Here is a 15,515-nt window from a genome sequence, read left to right on the forward strand (position 1 = left end):
TTACCAAGTCTGTCCTAGGAAGCTGCCTGAAGGGAGCGTCTCCTCTCTGGGTCCCGGGCCCCCGAGCAGTGTCTCGGCTTGTGAAAGTGGACTGGGTTCTAGCCAGGAGGCAGCTGAGTCCGGAAGACCAAGGACGCCATTTGGAAGAAGAGTGGGACACAAAGTTGCAGAAGGAGAAGACTGGAGCCTCAGACTCAGGCTTTCGAGATCAGCTGGCCTTAGTTTCTCCCTTTATGGATGAGGCAGGCTATGACCTCTGGATACTCTAGTTTCCTACACTGGAGTACCCACCAACAGCAGGGCCCCCCAACGTCACACTCAATGCTCTCTCACTCTGACTCCCTGTCCCAGCCCCACAGCCAATGACCCCCAGTGTTTCTCCCCCCCCCCATCCTTTCGATGCTGATTCAGAGGGGGATTTGCCAGGAGGAACCACTCAGGAGAAATTTCCAGGGAGCAAGACAGGCCTCCCGGGACCCAAGCCAGCCTGGGGAAGGCAAGAGCGCATTTCAGGCGAGCGCTATTATTTATGACTCCAAGAATGTTCCTTGTCTTAGCCAGGATTACCGAAAGCGGTGCCCGGGGAGCAGGGAAAATGAGCCCCCGTGATAGGAAGGAGATAAATCTTCGGCTCGAGGATAAATGGGGAGAACAGAAGCCCAAACACTTCTCAGCTCGGTCCCTCCGATTCCGAGGCAGACGGCGGGCGGCTGGGGCCGAGTTCCCGGGCTGAGGCAGGCGCTCCGCTCCTGTCTCACTAGCATGAGCCCCCTTGGAGCTGGGTGGGCGAGGGATGGCGATGATGAAAGACTGAGAGTTCTGGCAAGCCTGTCCCTGCCCGAGCAGCCGGAGAGTGCCATGGGGCTGCAGACAGGGGGGGGGGGGCGCATCTGCCAGTGGCAAATGCTGGCAGGGGTCACCCCCCTGGAGCCAGAGCCACCCAGAAACCCCTCCCTTTCTCCATCTTTCTTGGCTATATCATCTCTTACTTCTTCCCTGCCTCGGGGGTTTCCCTCTCTGTATGGAGCTTGATAAAAAGTCAAGGAGATAAGGGCATCAGGGAGGGGTCCAGCTTCAGCAGCAGCCCTGGTCGAAGGACTGGAGCTGGCAGCAGGAGGGCAAGCCTCCCACTTGGCAAGGGTCTCACCATCTGCACAGCGCCCGGGGCAGGGCCAAGGTCCCCTGGGCCGAGAACGGTCACAGGGCCCTCCCAACCTGGATGCTGCTTCTGCCTCTCAGGAGGAAAAGGGAAGAGGAGGTCAGGGTTGTAACTAGGATGGGGCAATCGGCCCTTTGTCTCAGGGCACCATTCAACAACCAAGATGATAAAGTGTAGAACACACTGAGGAAGAATAAGTCATTAAACAATCCAAAGAATCTGCCAGATTGGAGGATGGGAGATCTTGGGAAACCTCATCTGGTCTAACTTTCATTTTACAGAGAAAAATGAAGCTCAGAAAGATTTAGGGAGCTGCCCAAACTCAGACAGGTAGAGGGGGAATTTGAATCTAGGTCTTCTGGCTCCACAGTGTACAGCAGGCTGGGCTCGAGCTATTTCTCTCCGCCCTACACAATGAATCAGCCTCAAACCCCTGCCAGGACCCTGCCTACCTTGCTAGTTCTACTTCCACCCCCATCTACCCCTTCACACTGGAGAACTGAAGGAACGCGCCCCAAAGGCGCCCGCTTCCCCTGAGCACAGACACTTCCTATTACAGTCAGATGCAGAGCTGTAACTAAGGCAGGGGCAACTGGACTTTGCCTAGAGGTGGTGACATTGGAGCGCCATGTCAGTCCTTCCAAAGTTGCATTTAGCACATGGGAGCACGGATCAGTCTTTCTTCACCCCTCAGTCGCCGTATGTCATAGTATTTCTGCATTATGTCTTACAAGAACCCAGGAAAGTATTAGAATCCCCATTTTACAGATGAGGAAGCTAAAGTTCAAATAAGCCAAATGACTTATCCAGAGTCTCCAGGTGTGTTTGTATATGCATTTATGTGTGTATGCATGTGTATATGTGTCTGTGTATATATGTATGTATGTATACATCACACCTATGGTGTGAGGGACACCACACCCTCTGTGAACTGGGAGATCCATTTTTGGCCCCCTTTGTATCAGAGAAGAAGTCTGCATTATACAGTATTAAAAGAGAAAAGCTATTGCTATCATAGAATGAACACTGAGCTTTTAAACTTTTTCTGAGTGACAGCTTCCACCAAACTCCCCCAAAATCCCCAGGGGATTTCCCTGCTGACCTGCGATACACTGCAAGTGCCATGGAGAACATCGCAATGAGGAAGGGACGGAGGAAGGGACGGAGGAAGGGACGGAGGAAGGGACGGAGGAAGGGACGGAGGAAGGGACGGAGGAAGGGACGGAGGAAGGGACGGAGGAAGAGATGGAGGAAGGGACGGAGGAAGGGACGGAGGAAGGGACGGGCCTCCTCTGAGCTGGAAAAGGAACACTCACATCTAAAGTTAGAGCCACAAATAGGAGCTGACCTTTATACTGATGCCTCAGGTTTGCCAGGCCCTTTACGTGACAAGAGGATGACCATCAAGAACCGTTACATGGAACCAGATTTCCAACTTTGCTTAATATTTCTGCATTAAGTCTCACAAGAACCCAGGAAAAGTCCTCATTTTACAGATGAGGAAGCTAAAGTTCAAATAAGCCAAATGACTTATCCAGTCATTTGGAAACTGAGTGGCTGCCCATCAGTGGGGGAATGGCTGAATAATGAATGTAAGGAAATATTATTGTTCTGTAAGAGACGACCAGCAGGAGGATTTCAGGAAGAACAGGGGAGACTGACAGGAACTGATGCTGAGTGAAATGAGCAGGACCAGGAGATCGTTGTACGTAGCAACAGCAAGATTATACGATGATCACTTCTCACGGACGTGACTCTCTTCAACAAGGAGATGATTCAAACCAGTTCCAATAGACTTGTGATGGAGAGAGCCATCTACACTCAGAAATAGGCCTGTGGTACTGAATGTGGACCACAACAGAGCATTTTCACAGTTTTTGTTGTTCTTTGCTTGCATTTCATTTTCTTTCTCATTTTTTTTTCTTTTTGATCTCATTTGTCTTCTTCTATACATATTTCCATTTATCATGCTGAATAACTGCACATGTCTACCATATATTGGATAAACTTCCCTTCTAGATAGAGGGGGTGGAGAAAAATTTGGAACACAAGGTTTTGCAAGGGTGAATGTTGAAAACTATCTTTGCCTGGATTTGGAAAATAAAAGCCATGATAAAAAAAATGTAAAGTTATTCTGGAGAGGCATCCATTGGCTTGGGCAGCCTGCCAGAGGAGACCACGATGAACCCCCTGGTCAAGAGTACTTCAAAGCCGTCTCCTCACTCCAACATTCCAAGTTCTATGTTCTAAGTTCTCCTCTTGTTTTGACATTGCTACTCCAAGGTCTGAGCTCCCTTTTGGGTCTGACGGTTGACATCTTCTCCAGACCCAGCAGGCCATTCTGTCCTTTCCCATGCCAGATTCCCAAATATCCTATATTTGTTCTTTCTGGTCCCTAGATCCCCTAGATTGTAAATGTGAGACAGGACACGGGCGGCTCCCCGGCCCCATTCAGCTACCAGTAAGGTGACTATTGCCTTCTAGAGATCAGCCCCTGCCTTCCATTATTTTCCTCTTAAACCATTAGCTTTAGAAACCAGCTCTTTTCCTCATCAATCGCCGCTTTCAACAGCTCTTTACAGGCCGGTGGTGTCTCTTTTAAATTTCATTTCCTGTTGGAAAGGATAATCAGGTAACTGCGTGCTGCTACTGGCTGGCCTCCTCCAACAGAAAGCACAGTTTGGGAGGGAGCTCCGTGGTGGGGGAGAAGTGGAGGAAGCTCCGTGGTGGGGGAGAAGTGGAGGAAGGGAAGAGAAAGGGAAAGAGAAGATGAGGAAGGAGGAGGTAGAAGAGGAAGGAATTAGAGAGAAGGGGAAGGGCTAGAGAGAAGAGGAAGAGGGGAAAGAGAAAGAAAGAGAAAAGGGGGAATGGGGAAAAGGAAAGTGGAAAGAAAAGAGGGAGGGGGAAGAGAAGATGAGGCAAGAGAGAAGGGGAAAGGGGAGGGGAAAAGAGAAGGAAAGAGAAGAGGAAAAGGAGAAAGAGAAAGGAAGGGGAAAGAGACTGGATGGAAGGAGGAAGAGAAAAGTGGAGGGAAAAGGGGGAAAGAGAAAGAGAAGATGAGGCAGGAGAGAGAGAAGAGGAAGGGGATTCAGAGAGGGAGAAAGGTGAAAGAAGGCAGAAGAAGAAAAGGTTAAGAGAAGAGGAGGAATTGAGAGGAGGGGGGGAGGAGGGGGAGGAGGAGGAGGAGGAGGAGGAGGAGGAGGAGGAGGAGGAGGAGGAGGAGGAGGAGGAGGAGGAGGAGGAGGAGGAGGAGGAGGAGGAGGAGGAGGAGGAGGATGGGCGGACTGGCAGCCAGATTGAAAGGCACTGGCCCAAACAAACCATAGGCTCATTTTCCAGTTCTCAATCTGAATGAGAAGGAAATAAGAAGAGGCGCCCAGGGAGCAGCATGACAAGGGAAGCTTTGTGCTCCTGCGAGGAGAAGGGGGGAGCTGCCAGCTACTCCAGGAAGCCCGGGGGGCCAGATTCCACCTGCAGCCGGGACCTCTTCTCTCCGAGGGAGGGCAGGCTACAGGAGCTGGGTGGCCCAGGGGGTAGAAATCAAAAAGATCTGCATTCAAATCCTGTCAGAGACACTTCCTAGAGGGTGGCTCTGGGAAAATCCCTTGCATTTCCTCAAGCCTCAGTTTCTTCTTCTGTCAAATGGGAACAATATCCCCAACTCACAGGTAGATTAAACTAGGATTCAATGAGAGAAGCCTTGATATCGTGCCTTGAAAACCCTAATGAACTCTAGTCAGCCAGTTAGTCAACAAATATTTATCAAGTGCTAAGTGCTGAGGGACAGTCTGAAAAGCCAGAGGAAATAGGGAAGCAAGAAGAAATGAGGTTTCCAAAAATCTAATCTGTGGTCCAAGAGGCCCGGTGTTATTGCCCTGCTTCACACAAGGAGAAACTGAGGCTCACAGGATCTGGCCTCTGCTCAATAGCAGATCATTGCTGGAGGGAAGGGGCTTAAGTCCAAATCTCTGTTCCAGGACTCCATTACCACTTTTGTCTCAAGGACCCCACTGGCAGGCTTGGGAGCCTATGGGATGAGGTCCTGGGTCACTGAGGTGGGAGGAAATCTGAAGATTACTCCCTGACCAATCAGGGAATGGAGATCAGCTCGACTTTACAGTCCCGCCTCCGTGGAGGTCTTGGGAAGCCCCACCTTACAAGCAGAAGGCCAAACTGTCTGAGAAAGTTCCCTAAAACTCTGTCCATGCCCTTCACCTTCTCTGCTGGAGCCCTTTGGGGTTAGCTCTCCAAGGTGTTCTGGCTCATGGGCTCTTTTCCCACGCCGCTTCCCCCATTCCTCCAGGTGTCTTCTTGTAACAGCTAACTCTTTTCGGGTGCCAAGGTCCTCTGCCTGCCAGTCGCTGGGGTACTCCCACCTCATAGCGCAGTCCCTTTCTGCTGTCAGTTCCATTAGGGAACTTGTCTTGTCCACTGTTAATTGCTAAAAACTTTTCTTGCTAATGATGCGATCTCCCCAATTTCTTTCATATTTTTCATTCTTAGGTTATTTTATTTCTTCATTTTGTCCATTATTTTCATAAATAAACCTACCTTCTGACAAGGAAAAGGCCCTTGTGAATTCTGCACATGGGAATTGCTACCGAAGCTCGTCCTTCGGTGTCCTACCTCCATCTGATCATTGGGCGCCGATGCTCCCCTCGGTCTCCACACTTGGGCCCCATCCTGAAATAACGTGGCTTTAAAATCCCTAATGGGGCCAACGCTAACTTTCGCTCCAGGGGATGGTTTTGAGGATCAAGTTCTCAGACCCTTATAAAGCTGTCCATAGAATGCTCTTGGAACCTGGGTTCTCAGCTCCCCTGGCAGCAGCGAGCTAGCTCTGAGCTTCCCTGGCAGAGCTGGCAGTGGGGTGCTGAGGTCATTTATGGGATGGGGTAGAGTAAACCTTCGACATGATTATTTGCTTCTTACAGGGGAGGAGCAGGGAACCAGGGCAGCTCGCACTTTCTTTGGAAACAGCCAGGTTGGGGCAGAGGAGAGAGCGTCTCACCTGGATTCAAATCCAGCATCACACACACACACACACACACACACACACACACACACACACACACACACACTCACACACACACTCATTCACTCACACACACACTCACACTCTCACTCACACACTCACACACACACACTCACTCACACACAATCACATACACACTCACACACACACACTCACACACACACACTCACTCACACACTCATTCACTCACACACACACTCACACACTCACTCACACAATCAAACACACTCACACACACACTCACTCACACAAACACACTCACACACACACTCGCTCACACACAATCACATACACACTCACACACTCACTCACAATCTCTCTCACACACACACAATCACACTCTCACACACACACTCACATACAATCACAGACACACTCACTCACACACACATAATCACTCTCACACACACACTCACACACACATACAATCACACACACAATCACACACTCTCACACACACTCTCACATACACACTCACTCACACCCAATCACATACACACTCACTCACTCACACACACAATCACTCACACACACTCATACACAATCACACACACACACTTACACACACAATCTCTCTCACACACACTCACACTCACATACAATCACACACACACACTCACTCACACACAATCACACACACACTCACTCACACACATAATCACTCTCACATACTCGCACAGAATCACTCACACACACACTCACTCACACACAATCATTCTCACACACACACTCACTCATACACACATAATCACACACACACTCACATTCACTCACTCACACACACAATCTCTCACACACACACACAGAGCCGAGCAGCCGTCTCCAGGCAGAAGCAATTAGGATAGCCCCCCCATACGGTTCACACTGGAGCCCCTCCACACATCCAGGGTTCCTTGTGAGAGGTGACCCCCTGGAGGCCGCTGGTCGGGGTCGGCTCGTTTTGCATCAAATCCCAGCCCCAAGGAGCGCCCGGTGCAGCGCTGAGAGTGGGAGCACCCATAAGGCACATCTTGAATCACTTGAACCATGTGGAACACTTTACTAGGTGAAGGGGAGGGGAGAGAGAAGAAACCTTCTCCAGAAATCATGGGATTCCACTTCATTCCATTGGAAAGGCCACCGAGAAGCCGGGCTCTCTGTGTTTCTCCCACTTCTCTTCCTGCCCCCTCCATCTCTTCCTCCTTCCAGCTCCAGTAGAAAAACTGTCAAAGTTCAAAGTGGGCCCCACGGCCGGCAGTCAGGCCCCCCTCCCAAACCCTCCTGCCTCCCCGGCTCGGCCCTCACCTTTGTCGAGTTCGCTTGAAACGTTCCAGGACGGGGTCGGCACTGGCTCGGCGGCCTCGGACACAGTCGCATGTGTTTCTGGAGAAAAAAAGAGAGGAGGGAAGTGAGGGAAGGCCATTTCTGACTCTGCTCGGAGTCCTGAGCCATCCAAAGACAACCTTCAGGCACGGACCACAATCCCCGGCTCTCCGGGGCAGGCCGGATCAGGGCCAAATTTGGATTCTGGAAGACCTGGATTTGAATTTTCTCCCAGAGTCCCATTAGCAGATAATCCAGAACAAGTCATTTATTCTCCAAGCCTCAGTTTCCTCCTCTGCCAAATTAAGGGACGGCATCAATGGCCTCTAATTGCAACTCTGCAGCTCTAGGACCTCGGATTCCTATTGGGATAAGGTTTAAAGGCATCACAAACCGCTCAGCTCGCTATCTTCTCCATGGAAACTTCCTCCTCAAACACACTATTCCCCACCCTCCAGCTTCTAGGTCCTCCCTTATTTACTCTGGGTATTTTTCAATCTATTTTGCTTGTGATAATTTACATAAGTGTCTCCTGGTGGGTCACAGATAAGGAGCCGGATAACATCTCTAATAAATGGTCTTCCCACATACAGCCGTCTCCCATTTTACAGATGAGGAACCTGAGGTCTATAAATAATTTTCCCAAAATCAGACAGGTGAAATTAGTAGAAAATTCAGAATTTGAATCAAGAGCCTCCCACTGCAGATATACAAAGTGCACCAAGAAGCCATATTATTATTAGGAAGAACACTGGTCTTGGGGCCGAAAAGACATAACTTTGAATCCTTGCAGAGATCCAAGCTGTGAGTGGCTAACTGGCCCCAGGGTCCTGACAGCGGAGGGGGCATGAACTTCCCCCCAGGTGGGGGCCACACTTCCTCCCCTAACAACAGTCCTGTGTGTATACTTCCACTCGGTGTCTTTATGCACAGGATGTAGCCCCCCCACCACACACACACTCCCATGAGAACATAAGCTCTCCAAAGCCAGGGAATGCTGCTCCTTCGTGACCTTCTCAGCACAGGGCACAACACTTGGACCCAGCCCTTAACTAACACTGGTGCCACTGAATTGTTGGGTTTTGCCAGGGACATGAGAGATTTTTTTAAATGATTTTTATTGACGTACATTATTTTTTCATCACCTACATTTGCCAATGTATCCTTCTCCTCTGCCCTACCAAAGGGGCATCTCTTATAACAAAGAATTTAAAAGGGGGAGAAATGAATCACAAGAATGAGCTAAATAATCAGCCTGGACTCTCGATTCCATGTCCTGTTCTCAGCCTCCAGCACCGTGAGAAGCAGCAGAAGGAGCTTTCTCTTATCTTTCCCCACCCTTGGTCTCTGATTTCTCAGCCTTAACTTGGGCTGCTCCCCAGCAGCAGCAATGGTTTCCATCTGCATTGCCGCATTCATCTTTCCTATTCTTTTCCAAGCTCTGCTCACGTCACTGCCCAGCCTGCTTAGTCTTCTCAGAATTCATCATTTCTTTAAAGGGCATTAATACTCCATCACACCCGTGTACCACAATGCAGCCACTCCTCAACCAGACATCATAGGTCATTCATTTGCTGAGACGCATCACTTGTGTATCCCGCCCCACTGAGTCCCGTTGCCATGACATCCTTCTCCCAGCACCTGATTTCCCCCAGGCCTAGCAGCTAGGCTTGGCAGATGGACAGTCCCTTTCCCAGGAAGAACCTCTCAGCAAGCCGACTCTCCTCTGCCCCCCAGTCACCAGCTCCCCAACCCTTCAGATAAACTGGTTCCAAATCCAGAGACAAATTTGCCCTTGGACTTTGGACACTTACTTCCCTTCTCAGGTCCTAGTTCTCCCGTGTGAAAAATTGGGGAAACAATCCTGCTACGTGGCTAACTGGATCGAGGGGAGAAAAGCAGTGTACAAAGCTCAAAGTGGTGGAGAAAGCTGAGCTATTACATCCCACTACAATGCCTCACCTAATACGCCCAAATCCTTTTCAAGGAAATCCAGCCCAACGCTTCTACCATGGCGAATGGAATTCAAAGCCCTGCCTGAAATGGAGCACCCGGAAGCAAACCCGATATTCTAGATGTGGTCTGCTGCTCGCCCCCCAAGCTTGTGCCATTCTGTCTCTCTCAATGCAGCCAGAGATCCCATTAGCTTTGCTCGCTGCCATAACCAGCCATTGACGCACTCGGCTCGCGGCCCCTGAAATCACAGGCTGGTCTTGACTCAAATCTTTCACCGGAGCAAGCAAAGTTTCTAGAGTGATGGCGGCCCGATGGCCAAGCATCTGCCCAACCCAGCTCAAAAAGACAACCCAACCTTTTCTTTTTGCAACAATCTCCTCAATCTTCCTTGGGGGATGCTCTCAATCAGGGAATGCCGTTTCCTCAGAGGATTTCAAATTCAGATTGTGGGTCATTGCACGGTACGGCTTTTTACCAATGATGCATTATGGGGAGGACAAAGATCTGCTCAAAGGGGTCTAAGACTAAGTAAGGCTGAGTTCTAATCATGTGACAAGAGAAGGAAGGATAATGGGACACTCCCCAGCTCCAGGCTCCTCTCACTTTCTTACTGCCCGCCATGACAGCTGGCAGCAAGCCAGACCTGGATTCTAATCTTAATGCTGACACTCCTCGGACACAGGATGACTTGATCCATGGTCCTCCTAGAGTCCAGGCTTTACGGGACATGAATGGCAAGAATACCATGAAGAAACTCACTCTAACTGTGTTCCTTTGTCATCTTCTGCGCTTCACTTTGTTTACGAACATAATTCTGAGGGGGGGTCCGCTACCCAAGAGTCTGTGACACATGGAAGGATTATGAATGTGTAATCAAGAGCTGTGAGATGAAATATGAATCTGTTCTTTGGGAAAGTCTCAGTCTCAGTTTCCACACCTGTAAAATGAAGGATGGGCTGAGATGACTGTGAAAACTCTCCCAACTCTGGTATTTATGAGTTTATAAATCCATTCTAATTGTCAGCATCTCAGCTGGGTAGGATAGAGAGAGGGCCCCAGAAGACCTGAGTTCAAATCCAGCTTCAGATACTTACTGTTGTAACCAGTTGTAACCAACAACCACTTGTTGTGAGGATCAGATAAAATACCATGTAAAACACCACGCCATATAAACACTGGCTGGTTTATTAAATATTGTCTCTTTTATCAAAGAGGATGATGAAACTGCACAGTGTTAATTAAGCTCCTAAGTTCTAGGAGCCCGTGAGATGCGGCCTTACACGTATCATGAGATTGTGTGTACCTAGAACGGGACTCTGGATAGAGGTGCTTAAATGCTCAATGAGCATCTATAGAATTAAATCAAATTGAAAGAGAGAATCGAAGGAGAATCGAAGCCATTATTTTAGTTTTGTGGAACAAATAGAGAGCTGGAAGAAAGACTAAATAATGTCTGGAGGACCTTGGACAAGTAGCTGCCCAACAGAGATTACTCTCTAAGACTGTTGTTATGGGTCATTTTCAGTCATGTCTAACTCTCAGTGACTTCGTTTACTTGGCAGAGAGACTGGAGTGGTTTATCATTTCCTTCTCCAGCTTATTTTACAGTTGAGGAAACCGAGGCACACAGGGCTGAATTTTTTGCCCAGGATCATATAAGTGTCTGAGGCCATTGGGTAGACGGTACAATCAGCAGAAGTATTAGAAGAAATCCCTTTATACTAACGGCATCACAGCTGGGGAAGGGGACGCACATTACTTAAAAGATAAAAGAAAGACTTGAAAAATGTCAGATGTTCTACTCTGAAGCCCGTAATACAAACAGACCAGCGTCGATCCAAACAAAGCCTGAGACTTGGAATAGGAAGTGTCCAAAAAAGACCTCGATGCGAATCCAGCTGGCTAATTTCATCCTGTCCATCAAGTAAACTACGGCCGTACTAATGGGTCGCTGTGTTTCAGATCGTCGGGTGTTTACATTCACAGTAGACAGTTAGACAGCTTCCCCATCAATGAGAGACCTTCCACTGCGTTTCCTCACAGGCTACGTGTGTGAACAAATTCAATCTTCCCAGCCCCGCTCACATTCACTCGGTCCAAGAAATCAGATATTTGTGCCGGGGATGTTGGGCAGCCCATTGGGGCAACCTTTACCCACCCCATTGGATCAGCCAAGCATTAGGGTGCTCATGGGAAAAACAGGATGGCCAATGAGCCATTTCATGAGAAGGAGCGGGGCGGGGGAGCCCCAGCTGGACCCTGACATCTACTTTCAATATTTTGATAGCTTCGTCTTACCGCTCCCACTGAAACCGTGGAGGAGGAGTCCAGGCTGGGGTCCCCTTTCCGATAATGATGCTGTAGATAGCTAACTGCCAGTCACTTGGTTTTTCCACCCCGAGTCTGAATTGCTGATTGATTAGAATGTCAGAGTGATGAAAAAGGAATGGATTCTTGGCACTCTTCACAATTTCGAAAAAAGAAACGGAAAAAGTTCCAGGCTCGTCTCCTGCCAGTAATTAACAGGCATTCAGGGGCTCCCAGGGAGATCATTTCAATTTACCAGCTCATTAAGTGATTTTATGCTGATGCTGGTGTCCCCTACTCCCCAAACAATACATGTTCCTTAAGAGAAAGCTCCATGATATGGAGAAGGAGCTCACTGGCTTCTGCCCAAGGGACAACTGGGTTCAAAACCCATCTCAGAGCCCAGAAATGGGCCATGAACTCATAGATTCCCAGCAGAAAGCCATTGAGTTCAACCCCAGCAGCAGCGACCTATTTAAGGCAATTCAAGGTTTGCAAAGTTGATCCCATTAAAGTAAGTGTTTTTATTTACTCTCACTTTACATATTAAGAAACTGGCACAGAGATTTTAAATTCAATCTAATATATAATTATTAAGCACCTAATGTGTGCTAAGTATAGGGAATACAATTAATAAAAAGAAATGTTAAGTGACTTAACAGTTAGCTTAAGGGAGATTTGAACTCAGGTCTTCCCGGTTCCATGTTCTGATGAGGAAACTGAGGCAATTTGCCCAGCGTCCCTAAGTGGCCTTATCTGCTCCATTCTAGTACCTCAGCCCAAGGCTGTCTGGTAAAAAGAATTATTAACTTGGGTAAGTGCTTTTCAAAGGTTTGAAGAGTACTTTGCATTCTCTCATCTGAGCCTCTAACAAGCCTGTGAAATGGCTGCTCTTATTATCGCCATTTAAGTAAAGAGTAGACTGGGAGGGAAGGGTCAATCAAGTTCAGAGAGCCCTGTCTCGAGTCCCACAGTGAGGGAGGGTCAGAGCTCAAATAGGTTCAATGCCTTTCATACCATAAACAAACAAAAAAGGAATGAATAAAAAGATAAATAAATAAATGAATAAATAAATGAATGCACAAATAAATACCAATTGTGAAGTCAAATAATCCGAGTCCTGCTCTCCAAATAAAAAGTGTAAAAATAACCCCTCGGCCAAGTGGCTTACACATATCGGATAGTGGAGGACCGGTTCTGAAAGGCAGATCATAGAATCACGCAATTACAGAGAACTAAGATTCGATCTCCTTGGAACCCCTGGAAGCCTCTGGATCCTTGATATCAAGTAACTGAATGGAAGAGCTGGATGAGTCCCTAGACAGTATATCAACCAACAACTATCTGTTGTTTTTGTTTGTTTGCTTGTTTGGTTTTATTTACACTGAGGCAATTGGGGTTAAGTGACTTGCCCAGGGTCACACAGATAGGAGGTGTTAAGAGGCCAGATTTGAACTCAGCTCCTCCTGACTTCAGGGCTGGTGCTCTATCCACTACACCACCTCACTGCCCCCACAATAGCTTTTACAGAAGGATTTTTTCCTCCATTTGCTCTCAGTGATTAAGCCCTAAATCCACAAAAATGTCACCGGAGCTTGGAAAGACCTCAGATTCCTAACTTAGGTGATTTTTATAGAAATTAATCTCCAGAAGAAGCTCTCACAGAGCTAATCACCCGGCCATCACCAGGACGAGCAGAGAGGCGGCTTCTCTGTAACCTCCAGACACTCGCAGCCGTCTCAGGCTTTGAGCCCTTCCTGAGGAAGGCAGAAATGGGGCCGGAGCCCGGCTTTGGAAGGATGCGCTCTCCCTGAAGAGCACCGATGGTCTCCAAAAGGATTACTGCTTCATCTCAGAACTTGGCAGGTAGGGCCGTCCCTTTCCACAAGGGCCCAAGAGCTGCCAAGAAAGCATTTAATCATGGAACATCCTGTATCCCGTCCAGGGACATTTAATATTCTGGAGTCCGAGCAGTCTGGTGGAATGAGTCTCAGAAGAACTGGAGAATGGATGCGGGCCAGTGGGGGTGGGGTGGGACCGAGGAAATGAGAATAGGATGGCAGCCGGGCAGGAGGAGAGGCGACCCGCTCTCTTCCCCCCCAAACTGGCCACCTCCACTCCTCCTTCATACTCAGAGCCCCAACTCCAGCGTCAATGGGGAGCCTGACTGCTTCCGCATCGGTGGGAGGCAACTGTAAGCTCATTTCAGGCAGGAGAGGTTTTATTCTTTGGACTTATATTCCTTGTGCCCGGCAAATTGTGAGGCGCATAGTGAGCGCCTACTGAATACTTGCCCATTGGCCCAGAGTCGCAGACTGAGAGCCGAGAGTTCCCAGGGCTTGCGGTATGTCTTGGCAGTGTTATTTTAACAGTTCTCCGGGGAAGGATTTCAGCTGGATTCCTTCTCCTTTCCATTGCCTAAGAGAAGAAGGAACTCGGCCCGGCTGCCAGCTAGGTGAGCCACCGACACAAACACCAGCTGGCGAGGAAGGGCAGGCTCCAAAGGCGCGGGCCAAGCCCCAGGTACCGAGCCAGAGGCGGCTTACCGACGTGAGGCGGAGATCGGCCGGGCCAGACACAGCCATGACACCATCTCGCAACACTTCCCGGCGTCTGATCCAGCCCAGGCCCAGCCGGCGGGCCTGACTCTGGGGGACGCGGAGCCCCCCACGTACAGAATGGAAGGTTCCAGGGTAGGACCAGACATGAAACACGGATTGGGCCAACGGCTGGGGGAGGGGTTCAAAGCGGAAACAGCAGTCCCTGGCTGCCTGGGGGGGGGGGGGGTCCGATGGGCACGTGAATAATTATAGAGCGCAGGGCAAAGGAACAGGGCGAAGACAGCCTAACTGGCTCCAAACCCTGCACCCGACGCCACCTTGAACCCTGGAGAGACTCCGCTTTAGTCCGGCCTGCGGGATCCTCAGCCAGTCTCTTAACCACGCTGCCTCAGTGTAAAAGGGGGAATAATACTAGCCCTCCCGGGCTCCCTCCGTCAGCCAGGTAGGCCTGAATTCGGGTCCTGCCCCAGATACTTATTGGCTGTGAGTCCCTCAGCAAGCTCAGACTCAGTTTGCCTTAATGCACAATGGGAATAATTCTAACACCCACCTCCCAGGATTGTTATTGTATTTATAAAACCCTTGGCAAAGCGCTACATGAACGCGAGCTGCTACAGCTGGATTTTCAGCCCTTGCTAAAATCCCAGTTTTTAAAGGAAGACTTTGCCAACCCTTAATTCAAGTGCCTTCCTTGTCTCCTGTTTGCCCTGTCTATAGCTTGCATGTTGTCTCCCACGTTAGAGCGGAAGCTCCGTGAAGGCAGAAACCGTCTTCTGCTTCTTTTTGTATCCCCAGCTCTTAGCATGGCTCCTGGCATAGAGTAGGTGCTTAATAAATGCTTTTTGATTGATTGATTATTATTACTACCACTCCTATTACTATTCTTACTAATATCATTGCTACTATCACTAGAGGTACTTCTATCATTACTAGATAAATGCATTTTGATCGATTGATTGTTATTCCTACCATTTTTATTGCTATTCTTAATACTAATTGCTGCTACGAGTGGTACTGCTACTATTACTATGACTATTCTTACTGTCACCACTTGATTGGCATACAGTAGGTGCTTAATAAATGCTTTTTAATGGATTGATTATTATTACTACCACTCCTCTTACTATTCTTACTATTATTGCTACTATCACTAGAGGTACTGCTATTATTACTAGATAGCACAGAGTAGGTGCCT

At 48.8% G+C, this 15,515-nt stretch overlaps 1 protein-coding gene across 2 annotated transcripts in view; it reads right to left on the bottom strand.

The window, feature by feature from the left end:
- The window catches only part of ROR1 (receptor tyrosine kinase like orphan receptor 1), a 337,647-nt gene that overhangs the window by 117,385 nt on the left and 204,747 nt on the right, over positions 1-15,515 (bottom strand). For both annotated transcript variants that reach the window (XM_074265748.1, XM_074265747.1), the window contains exon 2: positions 7,479-7,556. Coding sequence is in view for 1 of the 2 variants with exons in the window: in XM_074265747.1 (XP_074121848.1) it covers positions 7,479-7,556 (78 nt within the window). In the remaining variant the exon portion in view is untranslated. The remainder of the gene's footprint in view (positions 1-7,478; positions 7,557-15,515) is intronic.

This window comes from Sminthopsis crassicaudata, chromosome 4 (assembly GCF_048593235.1).
Source record: "Sminthopsis crassicaudata isolate SCR6 chromosome 4, ASM4859323v1, whole genome shotgun sequence".
NCBI lineage: Eukaryota > Metazoa > Chordata > Mammalia > Dasyuromorphia > Dasyuridae > Sminthopsis > Sminthopsis crassicaudata.